This window comes from Macaca mulatta, chromosome 14 (genome assembly GCF_049350105.2).
Source record: "Macaca mulatta isolate MMU2019108-1 chromosome 14, T2T-MMU8v2.0, whole genome shotgun sequence".
Classification (NCBI taxonomy): Eukaryota; Metazoa; Chordata; class Mammalia; order Primates; family Cercopithecidae; genus Macaca; species Macaca mulatta.
The window spans coordinates 103938499-103955952 of NC_133419.1; the positions used below are offsets into that span (position 1 = coordinate 103938499).

At 37.8% G+C, this 17454-nt stretch overlaps 1 protein-coding gene across 4 annotated transcripts in view; it reads right to left on the minus strand.

Moving 5' to 3' along the window:
* The window catches only part of DCUN1D5 (defective in cullin neddylation 1 domain containing 5), a 30280-nt gene extending 13388 nt beyond the window's left edge, over nt 1-16892 (minus strand). The window contains exons 1-4 of one of the 4 annotated variants that reach the window (XM_015115529.3): nt 16416-16892; nt 13975-14066; nt 7841-7911; nt 7333-7424 (exon numbers count right to left, since the gene is read on the minus strand). In XM_015115529.3, coding sequence (XP_014971015.1) covers nt 7333-7424; nt 7841-7882 — 134 coding nt within the window. In that variant the 5' untranslated portion in view covers nt 7883-7911; nt 13975-14066; nt 16416-16892. 4 annotated transcript variants of the gene reach the window in all.
* Nucleotides 16893-17454: the final 562 nt, after the last annotated feature.

Consider the following 17454-nt stretch of genomic DNA (forward strand, 5'->3'; position numbering starts at 1 on the left):
CTCCCGAGTAGCTGAGACTATAGGCGCACGCCACCATGCCCAGCTAATTTTTGTATTTTTAGTAGAGACGGGGTTTCACCATGTCAGCAAGGCTGGTTTCAAACTCCTGACCTCATGATCTGCCCGACTGAGCCTCCCAACGTGCTAGGATTACAGGTGTGAGCCACCACGCCCAGCCAAGATGTTTTTATATGTTATCCAGTATTTAAGTGTTTTACATGAGAAATGGTTTCTCCACACATTCAGGAGCCATATTGCCAGAAATGGAAATCAAAATTTGGACAAGTTAACCGGAATTCCTTATATACGAATGAATGCACAATGTGCCTGATGAGGAAACAAGAAAAAATTATTCTTACTTGTTAGAAATTCCATTACCTACTATTTCACCAAGTGGTTTGTTAGTGCAAAAATTATTCATTATGTGAAAAATAATGCTTTAATGAAAGCTGATTTCTACCATGGGGATATGCAAAACAAATTTCTCAGATTACAGGCCACTATAATGTTTGAAAACATGGAGATGAAGTCTTCAAGACCTCCAAACCATCACTTGAAAATGTTCAGAGGGTCCTACATTTTAAGTATCTAGTTACATGTACTCCCTTTCCCACCAAGACTTAAGTAGGGCCTCATCTTCTATATCTTCAAGGTTTTTCTAAAGTAATGTTTTACATATTTTTTAAAAAGTAATATGAGTCACATCTTTCATACAAAATCTCACGCAGAATCTTAACAGACTTTAGACTTAAGTCTTAAGAGGGCAAAGAAGATAAAAGATGTCTCCTGACATTCAAAGTTCTTTCTTTCCTTACCACCAGATTTTAAAAATCACTGTCATAGCATAACACAGGGCCTGACATAGAGCACTCCAAAAATATTTGTTAGATAAAAGTGTGACTACCAAAAATAAACCGCAGGGTAGGTGATTTATTTATTTAATTATATCATGTTTCAAAATTCCTATCTGGGAGAAACTTAGTGGTAAATGGTAGATCAAACAAAATCACAAAGCACATAGTGACTGAGAAGTCACTAAAGAGATCAGAATCCAACAAATTATAATATTTTCCAAATATTTTATATTTCACAGGTACACAAAGTTACAATCTCATGTAATTTTTCAATAAGCTTAAAAATAAAGTGAAGACAGAAACAAATTTTCAAGTCAAACAGATTGGTTAAAATTCTAGCTTCTCCATTTCTGGCCATGTGGCTTTCAGCAAGTTACTAAACCTTTTTCAGCCTGTTTCCCTGTTATTAAAATGACGACAACAATAATTTAATAGGACAACTATATGGCAAGTTACTTAACCTTTTTCAGCCTCAGTTATCTTATTTTTAAAATGGTAACAATAATAATTTCATAGGACAACCATAAAGATTAAATGAGAATCCATGTGTTAAATGCTTAGCACAGTCCTTGATATACTTCTTTTGAGGCAAATGGATTAAAAATCACCTACACTACACACCTTAGCAGAAACTATCATACCATTCCTAAAGGTCTACCGTAAATCTTGAGCAGAGAAAGAATCCAACAGACTTTTTTATAGAGTAAAAAAAGAATAGGCCGGGCGCTGTGGCTCACGTCTGTAATCCCAGCACTTTGGGAGGCTGAGGCGGGTGGATCACGAGGTCAGCAGATCAAGACCATCTTGGCTAACATGGTGAAACCCCGTCTCTACCAAAAATACAAAAAAAATTAGCTGGGCGTGGTGCTGGGTGCCCATAGTCCCAGCTACTAGGGAGGCTGAAGCAGGAGAATGGTGTGAACCTGGGAGGCGGAGCTTGCAGTGAGCTGAGATTGCACCACTGCACTCCAGCCTGGGCAACTGAGCAAGACTCTGCCTCAAAAAAAAAAAAAAAGAGTAAGAGCAGAAACCTCCATATTTATTTTCAGTATCATAAAGACTGTGAACATATCTGGCAAAACCAACATACCAAAGCAGTTACTAACAGCTATACGATTTTTATATTGAATCTAGCTCCAAAATACTAACATCAATACCTCAGAAATTGGGAAGTTTAGAAAAAAGTATATTTCCTCTGCAATAAAAAGAAATGCATACTTAACCAGCATACTATCGAAAGCAAGAGATAGTTTTCTGAATAACAACCAAATAAAACCACAGAGTTTAGGGAACACTGCCACAATATGGTACACCATTCTCCAAGGCCACTGTGGTTAAAAAGAGAAGAAATGGGTTTTAATTTCAACATTAGGACTTGGAAATTAATTTCCTGGTATTGCGAAGCATCTGATTACAAAGGGAGGCTTTTGAACTTGTGTTTCATTAAAGACCTTCAAAGTGAGAAGAAAGTCTCATGTATGTATTAGATGTAAGTGAGGCTCTCTTCCTAATCCATAAGTCCCAGTGACCGCTGTGACACACTGATGTGTAACATGAAGAATTGTGTCACAAGGTTCTGGATTTAGAACTTCCTCTAAATAAGCTCTCTCAACCAGAACAATACCATCTACTTCTACAGGTATTTGAAAATGTGCAGAGGGGCATTTTGAAATTGTCACAATGACCTGTAAGAGAGAACAGAGGGGAAGGATGCTAATGGCAATTAGTAGTTTGGCCCCAGATGCTAAATGAATGACAGTCACACTACACACATGATGGCATTTCATTTACTCCCCTCTTCCACCCCGACCAAAAAAAATCGTATAAATGTTCCCTATTCCCCTCTCTCTCAGATGGTCAAGCCACGCCATTTCCTTTAAACTTAAAAGTCCAGGGCTCAAAACAGAGACTAGATTTACAAACTGCAGCCTACTGGCAGGCAGCTTAATTACTACCACTGTTTTCAGAAGCTCTTGTCTTTTTTTCATTATCATAATCAAGTATAGTCCTCTTCAAAGGTCTGTGTTCAGTTTTCTCCACTGGCATAGTATTTCGCCCCTGCTCCAACACCAGACTTTTGGCTAGCAGATATGAGAAAAGACCTCCACTCTAGTACACTATGCCAGAACAAAAACTCGCCAAGTATCCTTGGAACCTCGTATCTGTAGATGAAGGAAGAGAAATTCCATAACCTCCTGAGAGCATATCAAATTTTTATGTCTAGCAGTACATGTGCCTCTTAATGGGAACGAGGTCCATAGTACTCATAAGACTCTCAAAAGAGACTATGACTTTAAAATATTAAACACAATTGCTCGTTGAAAATTATCCCCCAAATCTTTTACAATTCCTGTGCTTTAAAATCTCTGAAGGTTTCCCAGTATCTGTAATATAGATTTAAACTCTCTCAACATATTAGCTAAAGCACTCCACAGTGAAGCCATCACTCAAAATACTAGAATTCAAAACCTATCCTGGCAATTTTTAATGTACTTTACAATTCTAAGAAATCAAACTACTTCCTTCAAACATATGCTTTCCTTCCTCAAGGTTCTGCTCACAATTTCCCTCTTCTGAAACGTTTTCCTGTATCCTCAATGAACAAAATCCTAATCATTCTTCACGTTCTAGTTCACAGGTCACACCTATAAAGATTTACCTACCTACTTAGCTGAAATTAACCTTACTCATCTGTGCTTTCATAGTATCTTGTATTTCCACTCTAGCACTTGTCACATTCTCCTTGGTTTATGGTTACAGTGAGGTGCCCAATCTCTGGGCTGAGCATAAGTACCAGTCTGTGGCCTGTTAGGAACCAGGCTGCACAGCAGGAGGGAGTGGCAGGCGGGAGAGCAAGCATATCCACCTCCTGTCAGAACAGCAGCAGCATTAGATTCTCATAGGAGTGCGAACTCTAATGTCAACTGTGCACACAAGGGATCTAGGTTGCATGCACCTTATGAGAATTTAATGCCTGATAATCCGAGGTGGAACAGTTTCATCCTGAAGCCATCCCTCCCTTCGCCCCCGCCCCATCCGTGGAAAAACTGTCTTCCACGAAACTGGTCCCTGGTGCCAAAAACGTTGGCTGGGTTATAGTATTGTAATGTTTTCCCTGACCTGGCAGAATATAACTAAAGGACAAAAGCTGCATCTTATGCCTCACTGTGATCACCAGTAAGTGATACTGTGCCTTAAATAATATAAGTTTCTAATATAAATATCTACAAAATTAAATTAAAATTGATACTGGGTACAGTGGCATATGCCTGCAATTGCAACACTTTGGGAGGCCAAGGCTGGAGGATCACTTGAGCCCAGGAGTTTGAGACCAGTCTGGGCAACATAGTGAGACCCTGTCTCTTAAAAAAAAAAAAAAAAAAAAAATTGACCAGGTGTGGTGGAATGTGCCTGTGGTCCCAATTACTTGGGAGACTGAAGTGGGAGGATTACTTGAGCCCAGGAGATTAGGCTGCAGTGAGCCATGATTGTGCCACTGCTCTCCAGTCTGGGTAACAGAGTCAGAGCCTGTCTCAAAAAAAAAAAAAAAACCCCTTAGATTTGCAAGGAAATTTGGCTATTATTAAACAAAGATGAAAACTACATGGAAGAATGGATGTGAAAAGCATATGGCAATTTCATCCCTTGAAACTTACAAAATGACTAGTCTAGGCCAGTTAAATCCAAGTTCATATACCCACAAATTCTTTCACTCAAAAGGAAAGCCAATTCAGTTATAGAAAGCCTATATGAATAGAAAATGAACGAATGTTAACAAAGTAGTCTGCAAACTATAAAGCATTACACAATATAGATAACTAATCATGACTGTTACAGTCTACTATCCTTTAACATAGTGTATTTTTTAAACTACCAGACTATTTTTTAACAGACCAACATAGTTATAAAGAGTTTTATGGGTTAATATTAATTAACTGAAACAATTCATGACTATCTTAAGATGATTTAAGAGATCATTAGATGCCCAGGTGAAATTATAAAAGTATGAAAAATATCAAAGGGAACTGATACTAAAGTTTTATATTTTAAGATTATGTTTATTATATAGAACATCAAGTATACTAAGCAATGAATAATTTCTAAAGACAGATTTTTTGTCTTCCTTTGTTTAAATTTCAAACTGTTTTATCCACAGCAAGTTTTTAATAAGAAAATTCAAGGAGTAATAAGACTTAGCCAGTTAAGGAAGAACACTTTGTATTTCACATGGTAAACCAGATCATGAGGGAAAAAAAACAACGATTTTCTAGGTCAAGAATGCTCACTTCAGGCATTCCTCAGTAGCTTCAAGGCTCTACAGTATATTATTCCAGGCAAATGGGCAAGGAATAATAAATGAGTGAAAGAGAAACTTCTGGGACAAGTTTACGTGCTGAATAATTCTCTTATTTTGTATACCCTGTGACCTTCCTAGAGGAAAGGTGTGCTAATAAAAACCATGCTTGGCTGGGCACAGTGGCTCACACCTGTAATCCCAGGACTTTGGGAGGCCGAGGCAGGTAGATCACGAGGTCAGGAGATTGAGAACATCCTGGCTAACACAATGAAACCCTGTCTCTACTTAGAATACAAAAACTGAGCCACGCGTGGTGGCACAAGCCTGTAGTCCCAGCTACTCGGGAGGACGAGGCAGGAGAATCACTTGAACCCAGGAAGCGGAGGCTGCAGTGAGCCGAGATCGCGCCACTGTACTCCAGCCTGGCGACAGAGCGAGACTCCATCTCAAAAAAAACTTGCTCATGGGCCACTCAGTTTCTATTCTTGTACCCAAAACCATATGATGTTAATTATTCAGGAGCATATATTAGAAATGCTTTGTGCTTACACATTTTTGTTATAAAAAGACTTTTTATGTTGCATCAACTTATGCAAAAACATAAGTAAGAAAATTTTAGGTTTAAAAATATATAGCCACCTGTTAGCTGAGATACTTCAAAAAGCAGTATCCAAAGAGGAGGAGGAGTAGTAGTCCAAAATGCACTTATAATGACAAAAAAGGTCTTACAACAAGCCATATTACAACATACATTTTAATAAAACACATTGAGTTGTACAAAGCCTATATTCTTTTCATATTCCTTTGTATATTTTATTTAATCTTTCTCTAAAAAGCTAATTAAATGGTGAGAAATAATCCAAAGAATTTCAGAATCAATGTATTTAACTGGGCATATTATGACACCTAAATGTATGGCAGAATTCAGTCTTGGTAGCAAATGCTATAATTTAAAAATAATGGTCCTCTATTTTATAAGGAATGTATAGAAAGTAACAATATAATAGGAATACAGGATTATAGATAGGTAATCAGAAAATTTGAATTCTAGGTTCTAACTAAGCACTACTACTAAGGAACTGAGCCTAATATTTTCTTAACCTCTCTGGGTCTCAGACTATTAAAAAAATGGAAGTAGGAGGGTTGATTTTATATTCCATTCAAGAAATTATGATTCGGTTCACACAAGCAAAGGCTTTTACCCAATAATAAATATATAAAGTATCTACGTGTCAACATGTTAATGTCAGTTAAAAAAGAGCATTATAAACCATTAGGCACTGAAAATTCAAATTTAAAAATTTTAGTGCCTCATAAACAAATACTTTAAAAAAAAATTTAAGGCCCGGCAAAAAATAATTACATGTGTTAATGAAAGCATAATCACAATAGGAAACCACACAGCTAATTAAGCCCCAGTTTTTGCCTCAAAAATGTTATAAATTAATGCTTCTTCTATTTTAGAATGTTGATAACTAATACTCTGCAGAAACACTACAAACATGATACTACACAATTAACACAAAATTACTAACTGACTCTGAAATTAAGCACACTTCATTTAGAAAAGCCAAAACCAAATTATTTTTACAAGGTGCAATTCTGCAACTTATGAAAATGCTGAAAGGCAGGATCCTAAACTGAAAGTGTAGGACTATAAAATGGGTAAAGAGTGCATGGGAGCAGTTACGACATTTCCACTTTTGTCCTTTATGAAATTCACTTGGCAATAAAGAAGGCATAAAACTGTTATGTAACTCTATCTTCAAATTTTCAAAGTCAAATATAAAAACAAACAAGGGATAGGAGGCCCTAGAGCTTAGAGCTGCCCAACAAACATACTTAGATAGTAGAATTCTGTATTCAGAGAGGGAAAACCTTATACTTAAACAACCTGTAAATAAGTAGGTCTTTGATCATGAACTTTTAAGTGACTCACGAAGAGAATCAAGCAATTTTAATAGGACTGTACTAAGGTTCTTTCTTAGAGAATATAAAACATGGGGTACCTATTCATTTGTCAAGACCACAATTTAATTTTTTCAATCCCCAAACTAATTGTTATAGATCAAACAGATTTGATTTAAGGTGCAACCTTACTCCTGAAAATTATGAAGCACAAAATATCAATTAAGATCTTCAAATAGGCCATCAAATTTGTTTTTTAAAAAAATTTCTTACTGTAATGAAGTCATTCCCTTTAACCATTCTTCCTTGGTAAAAAATCCCATGCTTTCAGCCTCCAATTTCCACGCTAAAACTAACATAATAATCTGGAAAGAACAGAACATAAAGGATAGGGGAAAAGTCAGCATAGAGATAATCATGTCTATATTTATCATGGAGAGCATTTTTACACAACTACTTCCATCCTTCAACTATTAAAGAGTATAACCTCTGGAATTATTAACTATATATAAAGAAATTGAGATGTGCCAATTTCTTAAAAGTAAAAAGTTCTAACAGTTTCTGAAGGTAGAATCTCTTATTCTATTACATGTAACATTTGTATCAAGAAAGAACACATTTGCCCAACTTAAACTGATTAAATGTGCCCTAAATGCAAATTTACAATATTAAACATGAAGAAATAAAATCTTCATACAAGATTAAAGTGTCTCAATTTTTATAAATTTATGAATATGCTATATCCCACTTATATTCCATTCTACTTAGAAATAAAACATACATTTTCAGGTTCAACACCAATGTCTTCACAAAATTTTTCCATTCCTTCTGGCCCTACAACTTCATCAGGACCTTCAAAGACAAAAATAATTTACATTATTTTGTTATAATATCAACATAAAACATAAACCATCACGCTAAAAGTACCCATGAACACACAATATTTTGCAAATAATTAAATCTGAATTTTGGCATAGCTTTGATAAGTATAAATATTTGCTACAGGATTTAAAATTTAATATTTGTAAAGTATTCTTTGAACACATTATAATATGAAATTAAGAAATTTTTTTTTTTTTTTTTTGAGACGGAGTCTCGCTATGTCGCCCAGGCTGGAGTGCAGTGGCCGGATCTCAGTTCACTGCAAGCTCCGCCTCCCGGGTTTACGCCATTCTCCTGCCTCAGCCTCCCGAGTAGCTGGGACTACAGGCGCCCGCCACCTCGCCCGGCTAGTTTTTTTAAAAGCAGCAAAGAAATACTCCATTAGTATCAATCATGAGTCAGTACAAAAACTCAAACCAATCCATTAAAAAAAAAAAAATTTACTGAGAGCTTACTCTGAATAAAATTTTTGACAATGTATGAATATGAAAAAACATAAGGCAGCTGGAGCTTCTTAATCTACTGGAATATCAGAACCAACATAAAGTTCAATACAGTAATCAGAAGGGTTTAATGTTTACTTATAAAACAGGCCATTTATTACCCTTTTGAAATATACTCAAATATAATTTAATTATTGAAAAAGACAAACGTATTTTGGAAATAATGACTTATGGAAATTACTACACTCCATTTCCAGAAAGAGCTATTTTCCTTATCATCTTGGTTCTAAAATAGACAGCAAGCATTAATATCACCTTAATGTAGAAAAAAAAGTTTAATCTTTCAATTAGCTAATGTCTATCATTTGTCCAAAAATTAATTACTGGTATTTAACTTGTTCCTTATTTTACACCCTTAGCAACACTAATAAATCAATACATCAATTATCATTTTTTCAAAATGTTATAAGATTCCCAAAATACAGTAATTACATCATCACTAGTCTCTTTTATGACTGGATAAGACTAAAACAAATGTTGTAATAATATGAGAAATGTGTTTACTGCTATGGGATTTTGAAAATATAATCTTGAGGTATTATTCTTAATAGTCAAGAGAAGCCTCTGTTCTCCTTTTTAAAGGATGAAAATCTTCCAGCTTTATAAACCATGGACTAGACCAAGGCTGCTCAGGTAGATTTGATAGCACCATCTTTAGGTTACTAACACAACATAAAGTCAATACATTCTTGCTGCCTGGGATCCAAGCTGCTAAGATGACATTAATACATGGTCTGAAGCCAAAACCCTTTTTAATTTTTTTGTGTAACATGGTAAATGTTATTAGGTTTAAGTAAGTACTAACAATGCACTCATGTGTTAAAAGGTGAAGGGGGTGATTAATTATAGGGTGCTTTTTCTTCCTTTATATATTTGGAGAACTGTTTAAATTAGAATGTGTTAATTTTATAATTTAAAAGGCATACATATACAATAAAGGTGTTAAAAATGCATAACTGAGTATGTATTCTTATATATGATTGAAAGAAAAAATCAGATTTAAAAATTTAAGAGGCCTAGGTGCGGTGGCTCATACCTATAATCTTAGCACTTTGGGAGGCCGAGGTGGGAGTATCACTTGAGCCCAGGAGTTCCAGACAAACCTGGACAACATAGGGAGACCCTATCTCCAGGGAAAAGAAAAAAATAGCCGTGTATGGTGGTCCCAGCTACCCAGGAGACTGAGGTGGGAGGATTGCTTGAGCCCAGGAGTTTGAGGCTGCAGTGAGCCATGATCACACCATTGTACTCCAGCCTGAGAGAGAGCAAGGCCCTGTCTCAAAAAAAAAAAAAAAAAAAAAAAAAAAAAAAAAAATTAAGGGAAAAGACAAATGGTTGTTTTAAAAGCCATGATGAGAATATATTGTAAATTTTTCTAAAGCATCAAGAAAACATACTTGCTCTCAAAGTTGCCATTAGAGATTCGAAGAGAAAGCTGAAGAGGATGTCAAGAAATACCAGTATAAGCCAGGAACGGTGGCTCACGCCTGTAATCTCATCACTTTGGGAGGCCGAGGCAGATGGATTACGAGGTCAGGATTTCAAGACCAGCCTGGCCAAGACAGTGAAACCCCGTCTCTACTAAAACTACAAAAATTAGCCAGACGTGGTGGCAGGCATCTGTAATCCAAGCTACTAAGGAGGCTGAGGCAGGAGAATCGCTTAACCCAGGTGGCAGAGGTTGCAGTGAGACGAGATTGCGCCACTGCACTCCAGCGTAGGTGACAGAGCGAGACTCCATCTCAAAAAAAAAAAAAAAAAAAAGGAAATATCAGTATAGCCCCCCTAGAAACTGGAGGATTACTTGGTGATTACTAATTAAAATTTGGTTAGAATCAAGTCAAATGAGATTACATAGAGATATAATAACTTATAACTTAGATAAGGTCTGTAAATGTTAACTGACATTGCCAACGTGATGTAAATAGTAACAGATCTAAGTCGAAAGCAAAGTCTATAACTAATGTGCTTTCCCCAGACTGCAAAACGTTAATCCTTCCAATAACACTGCTTCCAATCTTTCTAATAAAACTACTGTATGGGTAAAACCTCTGGAGCTAAATTTAATTAACTCTTTTGGACAATTAGGTTTCCACTCAATTGAAGAAGCTATAGAAATGATTTTGTTCATACTAGGAGTTCATGCTACTCTACCAGCTAGGTACTATATTAGGACTATGCAATTCCAAACTTATTTTTTGACTCTATGAGATCTTAAAACTGCCCTTTCACTTTCCATGTTTTTAATTACCATAGGTCAGTACATTACTGAATCATTAATTTAACTGTCACTCGAGAATGAGGTCTTGTGAAAGAACAAAACGGCCTTATCACACATGATATAATACCATAGTAAAAAGTTTAGTGATATTTTCAAAACTAAAAGAAAAACATCATCAATTTCCTGATTTCTTTATAACTATAAAGAAATGTTCCCAGCTATATCTGCAAGGCCTAATACCATGCCAGCCATAACAGATGCTTAGGGGGGGAAAAAAAAAAAAGCTCAGTGACACAGCACCTTCAACATGAGCTACATAAGAGTAGTTAATTTTGGAACACTGTAAAAAACACAACCAGTAAATCTGATGGTGTAATGCTATTACTGTTTTAATAATAATAACAACTAACATTTGAGTTCTGACTACCAGGTATTGTGCTAAGGGCTTTACATGTATTATTCTTAGTAGGCAAAATTATTGCCTTCATTTTAATAAGAACACACCCATGTCAAGACAGAACAGTTACTATTTGGCAAAAACACACGGTTCCTCCCTAAACAGGTCTCTGCACAAAGTGGTCTCCACAGAGAGGCCTTCCCTAATCACTCTATCTGAAAGTCCATCTAACCCTTCTTTATTCTCTATTCCTGAACCTCACCATATTTATTATCCTTATAACTCCCCACAATCTGTACTTATCTTGCCTACATACCTGTTTACTGTCTTCCTCACTAGAAGGCAAGTCCCCCAAAGGCAGGGATCGTGTCTGATTTGCTCAGCACTATATATCCAGCACTCAGCACAGTGCCTGATTCAAAACAAATGCTCAGTATTTATTGAATGGATGACAGAAGTTAACCAAGAGTACCAAAATTTTCTTTGCAAAAGTGAAAATTAGCTTAAATAAAAAATAAACACAAAATGATGTCTATTATAACAAAATGTTTATAACTATATATAATTATAAACATTATAAAATTTAAATACAAAATACATAAAAGCATAGTAGTTAAAAGCATGGAATTGGGGCCAGGTGCGGTGGCTCAAGCCTGTAATCCCAGCACTTTGGGAGGCCGAGACGGGCAGATCACGAGGTCAGGAGATCGAGACCATCCTGGCTAACACGGTGAAACCCCGTCTCTACTAAAAAATACAAAAAACTAGCTGGACGAGGTGGCGGGCGCCTGTAGTCCCAGCTACTCGGGAGGCTGAGGCAGGAGAATGGCGTAAACCCGGAAGGCGGACCTTGCAGTGAGCTGAGATCCGGCCACTGCACTCCAGCCTGAGCGACAGAGCAAGACTCCATCTCAAAAAAAAAAAAGCATGGACTTTAGAATCAGAAGGACCGGGGTTTGAATCCTGGCTCTTGTCACTGTATGATCTTGGGCAAGTTAATTAATCTAAGTCTCAGTTTTCTCATCTATAAAATGAGGGTATGGCCAAGCACAGCAGCTCATGCCTGTAATCCCACCACTTTGGGAAGCTGAGGTAGGTAGATCACTTGCGCCCAGGAGTTCGAGACCAGCCTGGGCCACATGGTGAAACCCCATTTCTACAAAAAATTAAAAAAATTAGCCAGGCGTGGTGGCACATGCCTATAATCCCACCTACTAGGAAGGCTGAGGTGGGAGGATGGCCTGAGCCCAGGAGCTCAAGGCTGCAGTCATGATGGCAGCACTGCACTCCAGTGTGGGCGACAGGGTGAGACCCTGTCTCAAAAAATAAAGTCGTAGTGGGGAGGTGGTGATAATACTACCTACTTAACAGAATAGTCACAAGAAAAAAATACTATACCTAGGACAATTCCTGAATAATGCAATTATTATGTTGGCTATTAAAAATGCTAATACAGTAAACAAATGTTTAATTAGAATCTTATGTTACCTAGAAAGTTCCTAGTTGAGGAAAATATTTTCTATTTCTATTGTATCTAGTAACCTTTATAAATGAAATAAGATGAATGACCTTTTGATTCTATATCATGCATACCAGTAAAACTGGCATTTGGGATAATGGGTCAACATTTTAAATGGAGGTCAGTAAGAAATGAATTCCCTTCATTTAAATTGGGTTAGTGGTTGTCTTGGGATGCCAGTAATAGCATTTACTTCTGGTCTAGAAAGAATCTGTTCTGTCACTAAACAATTTTAAAATTGTACTTTGGGATCACTCAGCTGATCCCAACAGTGAAGTTACTGCCCCCCTTTCAAAATAGTCTCACATTCCATACAATTAGCCTAAACTTATACCTCAAGTTCAAAGTATACCACTTTAGACCTTAATGTGGATGAGCACTAAATATAAGGCAATAGCTACATATACACTTTTATTTTAAACAAACATTTTGAGAATGATGGTGACTAAAAGGAGAAAAAAAAAGTGAAACAGGTAAAAAAAAAAAAAAAAAAAAAGGAAACAGGGAAAAGAAAAAGAAAAGCTTTAAAATCAATAACTCCAAAAAAACCAAAATTATTCTAAGGGGAAAAAATTTCATATATGCTTATGAGATAGTATAAGTGTTCTTGTGCATATATTTGCTTAACTCTTCAGCATCATCTCTGGCTGGCTTTGACTTTTGCCTCTAAAACACAACCCCACCTGGGCCTAGGGCTCTTCATCCACCAGTTACAGGATTTAACTGAGGTTAAGTTTGCTCCTCTAGAAAACTCCCATGACACTTTAAAAGCTGGGTTATATATTCCTCCTATGAACTCTAACAGTGTATCTTCTGAATACAGTATTTATCACACTGTATTAATATCAGTCTATTTATTTTCTTACTATTGCATCTCTAGTAGAAGTGGATGGCTAAATGATAATTATTAAAAGGTAAATGTGTTATACAATTATAACTGAGGGGTATAAATCTTTTCCTATGTCTCCCCAAAAGTTTCAGAAAATGTTAGTTCAGAAAAATTTCAAAAAAAGAATATTGAATAGAAATGTTCTATTATGTACTTTGTGTTTTCCACAATATCAAGTACAAAAATGTTTTATTATATACCTTTTATTTTCCAGAATACTACTTTAGCCAATGGATGTAAATAAGTGAATCTTTGTTTACACATTTTATTAATAGTAAATGAGTTTCTTCCCTCCCAGTAAATATATATTGAATATATATTTAAAGAAATATCAGCCTAAATTGGCAACAAATTTTTAGCCTACCCACAATCGTCAGTCCCGACCCTCATCCCAGTTCACAGCACTAACACATAGCAGGCCTGTAACAGATAATTTGTTAAATGAATGAGCCAAATAAACTTTGGAAGCATATGACTGGTATCTTCTTACATTAATTTCATTACCTGCATATTCATAAAACCAAGCCAGGCACTTCTTGCTTGAAAAATGTTCCTCTCCACTTATTAGTCTAGCAGGGGGTTGGGATCTGCAATAGCTTAGAAAACACACAGATGCCTAAGATTTTTATCACATCTCAACTCTTAGAGAAAAACTAAGTTCAAAATTAACTACTTCAATTCACATTAAACAAAGATTTTTTTTTCTTCGGTTGGCATTACTGGAAAAAAATTGAAGTTGTTAAGTAACTGCAACTTGAAACAGTAGTCTATACGTAAGAATTATCGGCTAACAAAACCCAAACACCTCTTCACTCAGTATCAAAATCCAAAAATATCAGTAAGTTATTTCCTCACATTTTAAAAGACTACAAAGAAGTTCAACCTAGTAGTTGGAAAAGTATAAATATTTATTGTGATTCTATTGATTTGTATACAAATTCTATTTGTGTGTAATAGATAAATATTGAAAACACGAAGTATATTTTGATACTTAATGAATCAATATTTCAAAATAAAATGTTATATTAAGAGTTGTTTTATCACCTAAGCTTAGATTTTTAAAGATAAATGATGACTTAGGACCTAAGGGTATATTAAATTTCACAGATTTAAAAAAACACAACAAAAAAACCCTAAAAGTTAATAATAGTCCAAATAATTGGGACAGGGTATTTAATCCTAGCTCCTGTTCATTCTGTTTCATTTTTTTCATAAAATTTCTCTTTTTCATAAAATAACTAAAATTTGGTAAGCTCAAAATGGCCTCTAGAATTTAATGACTTTCAGAGAAACTTTTTTCAAGGAACTCAAATAATTATCCTACAATGATATAGAAATGCTAGAACCTCTGTAATTGAGTAATGTAAAGTAAGAGTATTATATTTAAAAATTTAAATTGATAGAGCAAAGTATCACCTGAGTTCTAATAATACTGCCTGCTCAGCAATTTTGATGTACTTAAATAATTTTAATACATTATATACTTAAGATGGCCATGAGATAGAGTAATACAAAAATGAATTAATAATTTGCCTATATATTATAAAAATATGAGCTACTAAAGAAACCCATGTCAAATTCTAATGTTGGCTAACAAGAGGTATAAGAAAAGTGTATCATCTTTCACATTAATAGCCCAAGAAATACTTCTTAGACTCCTTTACCAAAACACAGTAATGAGGGAAAAAAGTCGACCAATATACAAAAAAGATGACTAGATAAGTCATCTACCTCACAGTTTAAGCAGATCTCTGTTTAAGGAGAGCTCTAGCATTACTTCCTTCTTATAATCCTGGCTACTGTCTTCTTTTAATAGTAGCACCTTAAGTTGTCATATCAAGTGCCAAACATTGATGAAAAGGCAGCTAATATGGGTATTTTTTAAAAAAGCATTTCTCAGTCGGGCGAGGTGGCTCACGCCTGTAATCCCAGCACTTTGGGAGGCCGAGGCGGGCGGATCGCGAGGTCAGGAGTTCAAGACCAGCCTGGCCAACATAGTGAAACCCCGTCTCTACTAAAAATACAAAAAATTAGCAGGGTGTGGTGGTGGACACCTGTAATCCCAGCTACTTAGGAGGCTGACGCAGGAGAATCGCTTGAACCCGGGAGGCGGAGGTTGCAGTGAGCGGAGATCGCGCCACTGCACTCCAGCCTGGGCGACAGTGGAAGATTCCGTCACAAAGAAAAAAAAACAAAAAACAAAAACCACTTCTCACACCAAAATTGCTGTTATTTTTTTGTAGCATATAATTTTGCTGTGATGCCTCCAGGATGTGCTACAAAGGGATCAAAGAACTACTACTATATAGTTCTGCCTTGTCTTCTTTCTTACCAATAGGACAGAGTACAAGAGTTCACAAATCATTTAATTTATGCTGAGAGCGAACAGCGTCCTGAATGCTAGAAGACAAAAAGCATGCAGGGCCTTTCCAACTCTGCACACAGGCACTTGGCATAGGTGAGGCACTATACTTCCAGAAAATGGGGCTCCTGCAATTTAAAAGGCCTCCTGCTGGGACCTTCCGGGTTAGGCCACTCCAAATACTAAATATGGAGGCCAATTACAGCATACAAGTTTTCCTTTCTACCATTCCCAAGACAGTTGACAAGATTCCTTATGTGCTGCTTTCTTCACACTCTACAAAGAAATTCTAGAAGTGACCCTTCCGCGGAACTGCACTCACTTCTAAGTCTAGAAATAAAGGGCAGAGGAGCGATACGGGAGTAGGAGATTGAGGGTCGGTTGTGGGGTGGGGGTGGGGGGCAGCGCAATTTACATATGCATCTGTTCCCCACCCTGCAGGGCACGTAGACTCTAAACGTGGGCGGCTCTTCTAGTCTCTCCATAAACGCCAGCGTGCACACACTCGAACACGAGGTCGGGTCGGGCGCGGAGACTCGCGGTGTTCGGCACCTACCGCCTAGCTCGATCAAAGGGGCCTCACCTGTCTCCAGCCCCAGCCCGGCAGGCCGGGCCCGACTCCTTTTCCTCCAGTTGTCCAGCAAAGGAGGGAGGAGGGAAGCTTGAAGGGTGGGGGGAGATGGTACCTGGAGATTTTACACTTTTTGAGGCCTCCGTCTTCCGCTACTGCGGCTGCCACCCCAGGGGATTTTCTCTTCTTCTTCACCGGCATCTTCCGCCCTCCCCGGCAGGGTGGGCAGGGGAGCCGGGGAAGGGGGTCCCTGTCCGCTGGAAGCCCCTCAGCGCTGGCACCCAGTTCCCAGAGACAGCAGCAAGCGGAGGAGCAGAGTCGCCAGCCCGCACCGGCGCGGCCCAGCCCGGCCGACGCCCGCTCCCAGGTATCCTCGTCGTCTTTCTCTGACCGGGACAGGGCTGGCTCCTCGCCGGTGAACACTGCGGTTCGTTCTCACCGGGAGGAGATAACGCGGACAGCGCGGCAGCTCCACCAGTCACAGAAAGCAGAAGGCTCAGCCTAACCCGGAGGCGAATCGCTGAGGCCCGGAAGTGACGCGATCGCGGAGCCGGTCCCGGGAAGGGGCGTGATTCCGGTTGCTTCTGCCACTCGTAGGTAGGCCAGGCAGGGGGAAGCTGTCTGACCCTCGCCACTGCGGCTGCCGCGGAATTCTGTATTCGGTCCAGAGTATCCTGACGTTTCTCATGGAGTTTCTGCCGCGCTCTGATGCTGGCAGTCACCGCCAAAAAATGAAACTACTAATACTTTGCAGTTGACGTTAAAAATAACCTGGTAAAGTAGACCAAGTTCCACTTCTGAGCTCTTCCACACGATAACCTCACCTGAAGTGTTCCCACCCCTTAAATACATTGTCACCCTGTGTCTTGCGTGTTTTCTTTATGGGCCTGTGATCAGCCTCCCACTCCCCCTTCTCCCTTTTCCCTACCTTTGCATATCACTTTGTCCTGTATTGAAACTTAGCTCTACCATTATTTCCGCAGAGCTCACCTCTCCGATAACAGATAGTAGATGACCGCTACTTAGTAGGGAGAAATTTGGGGGACAGTTC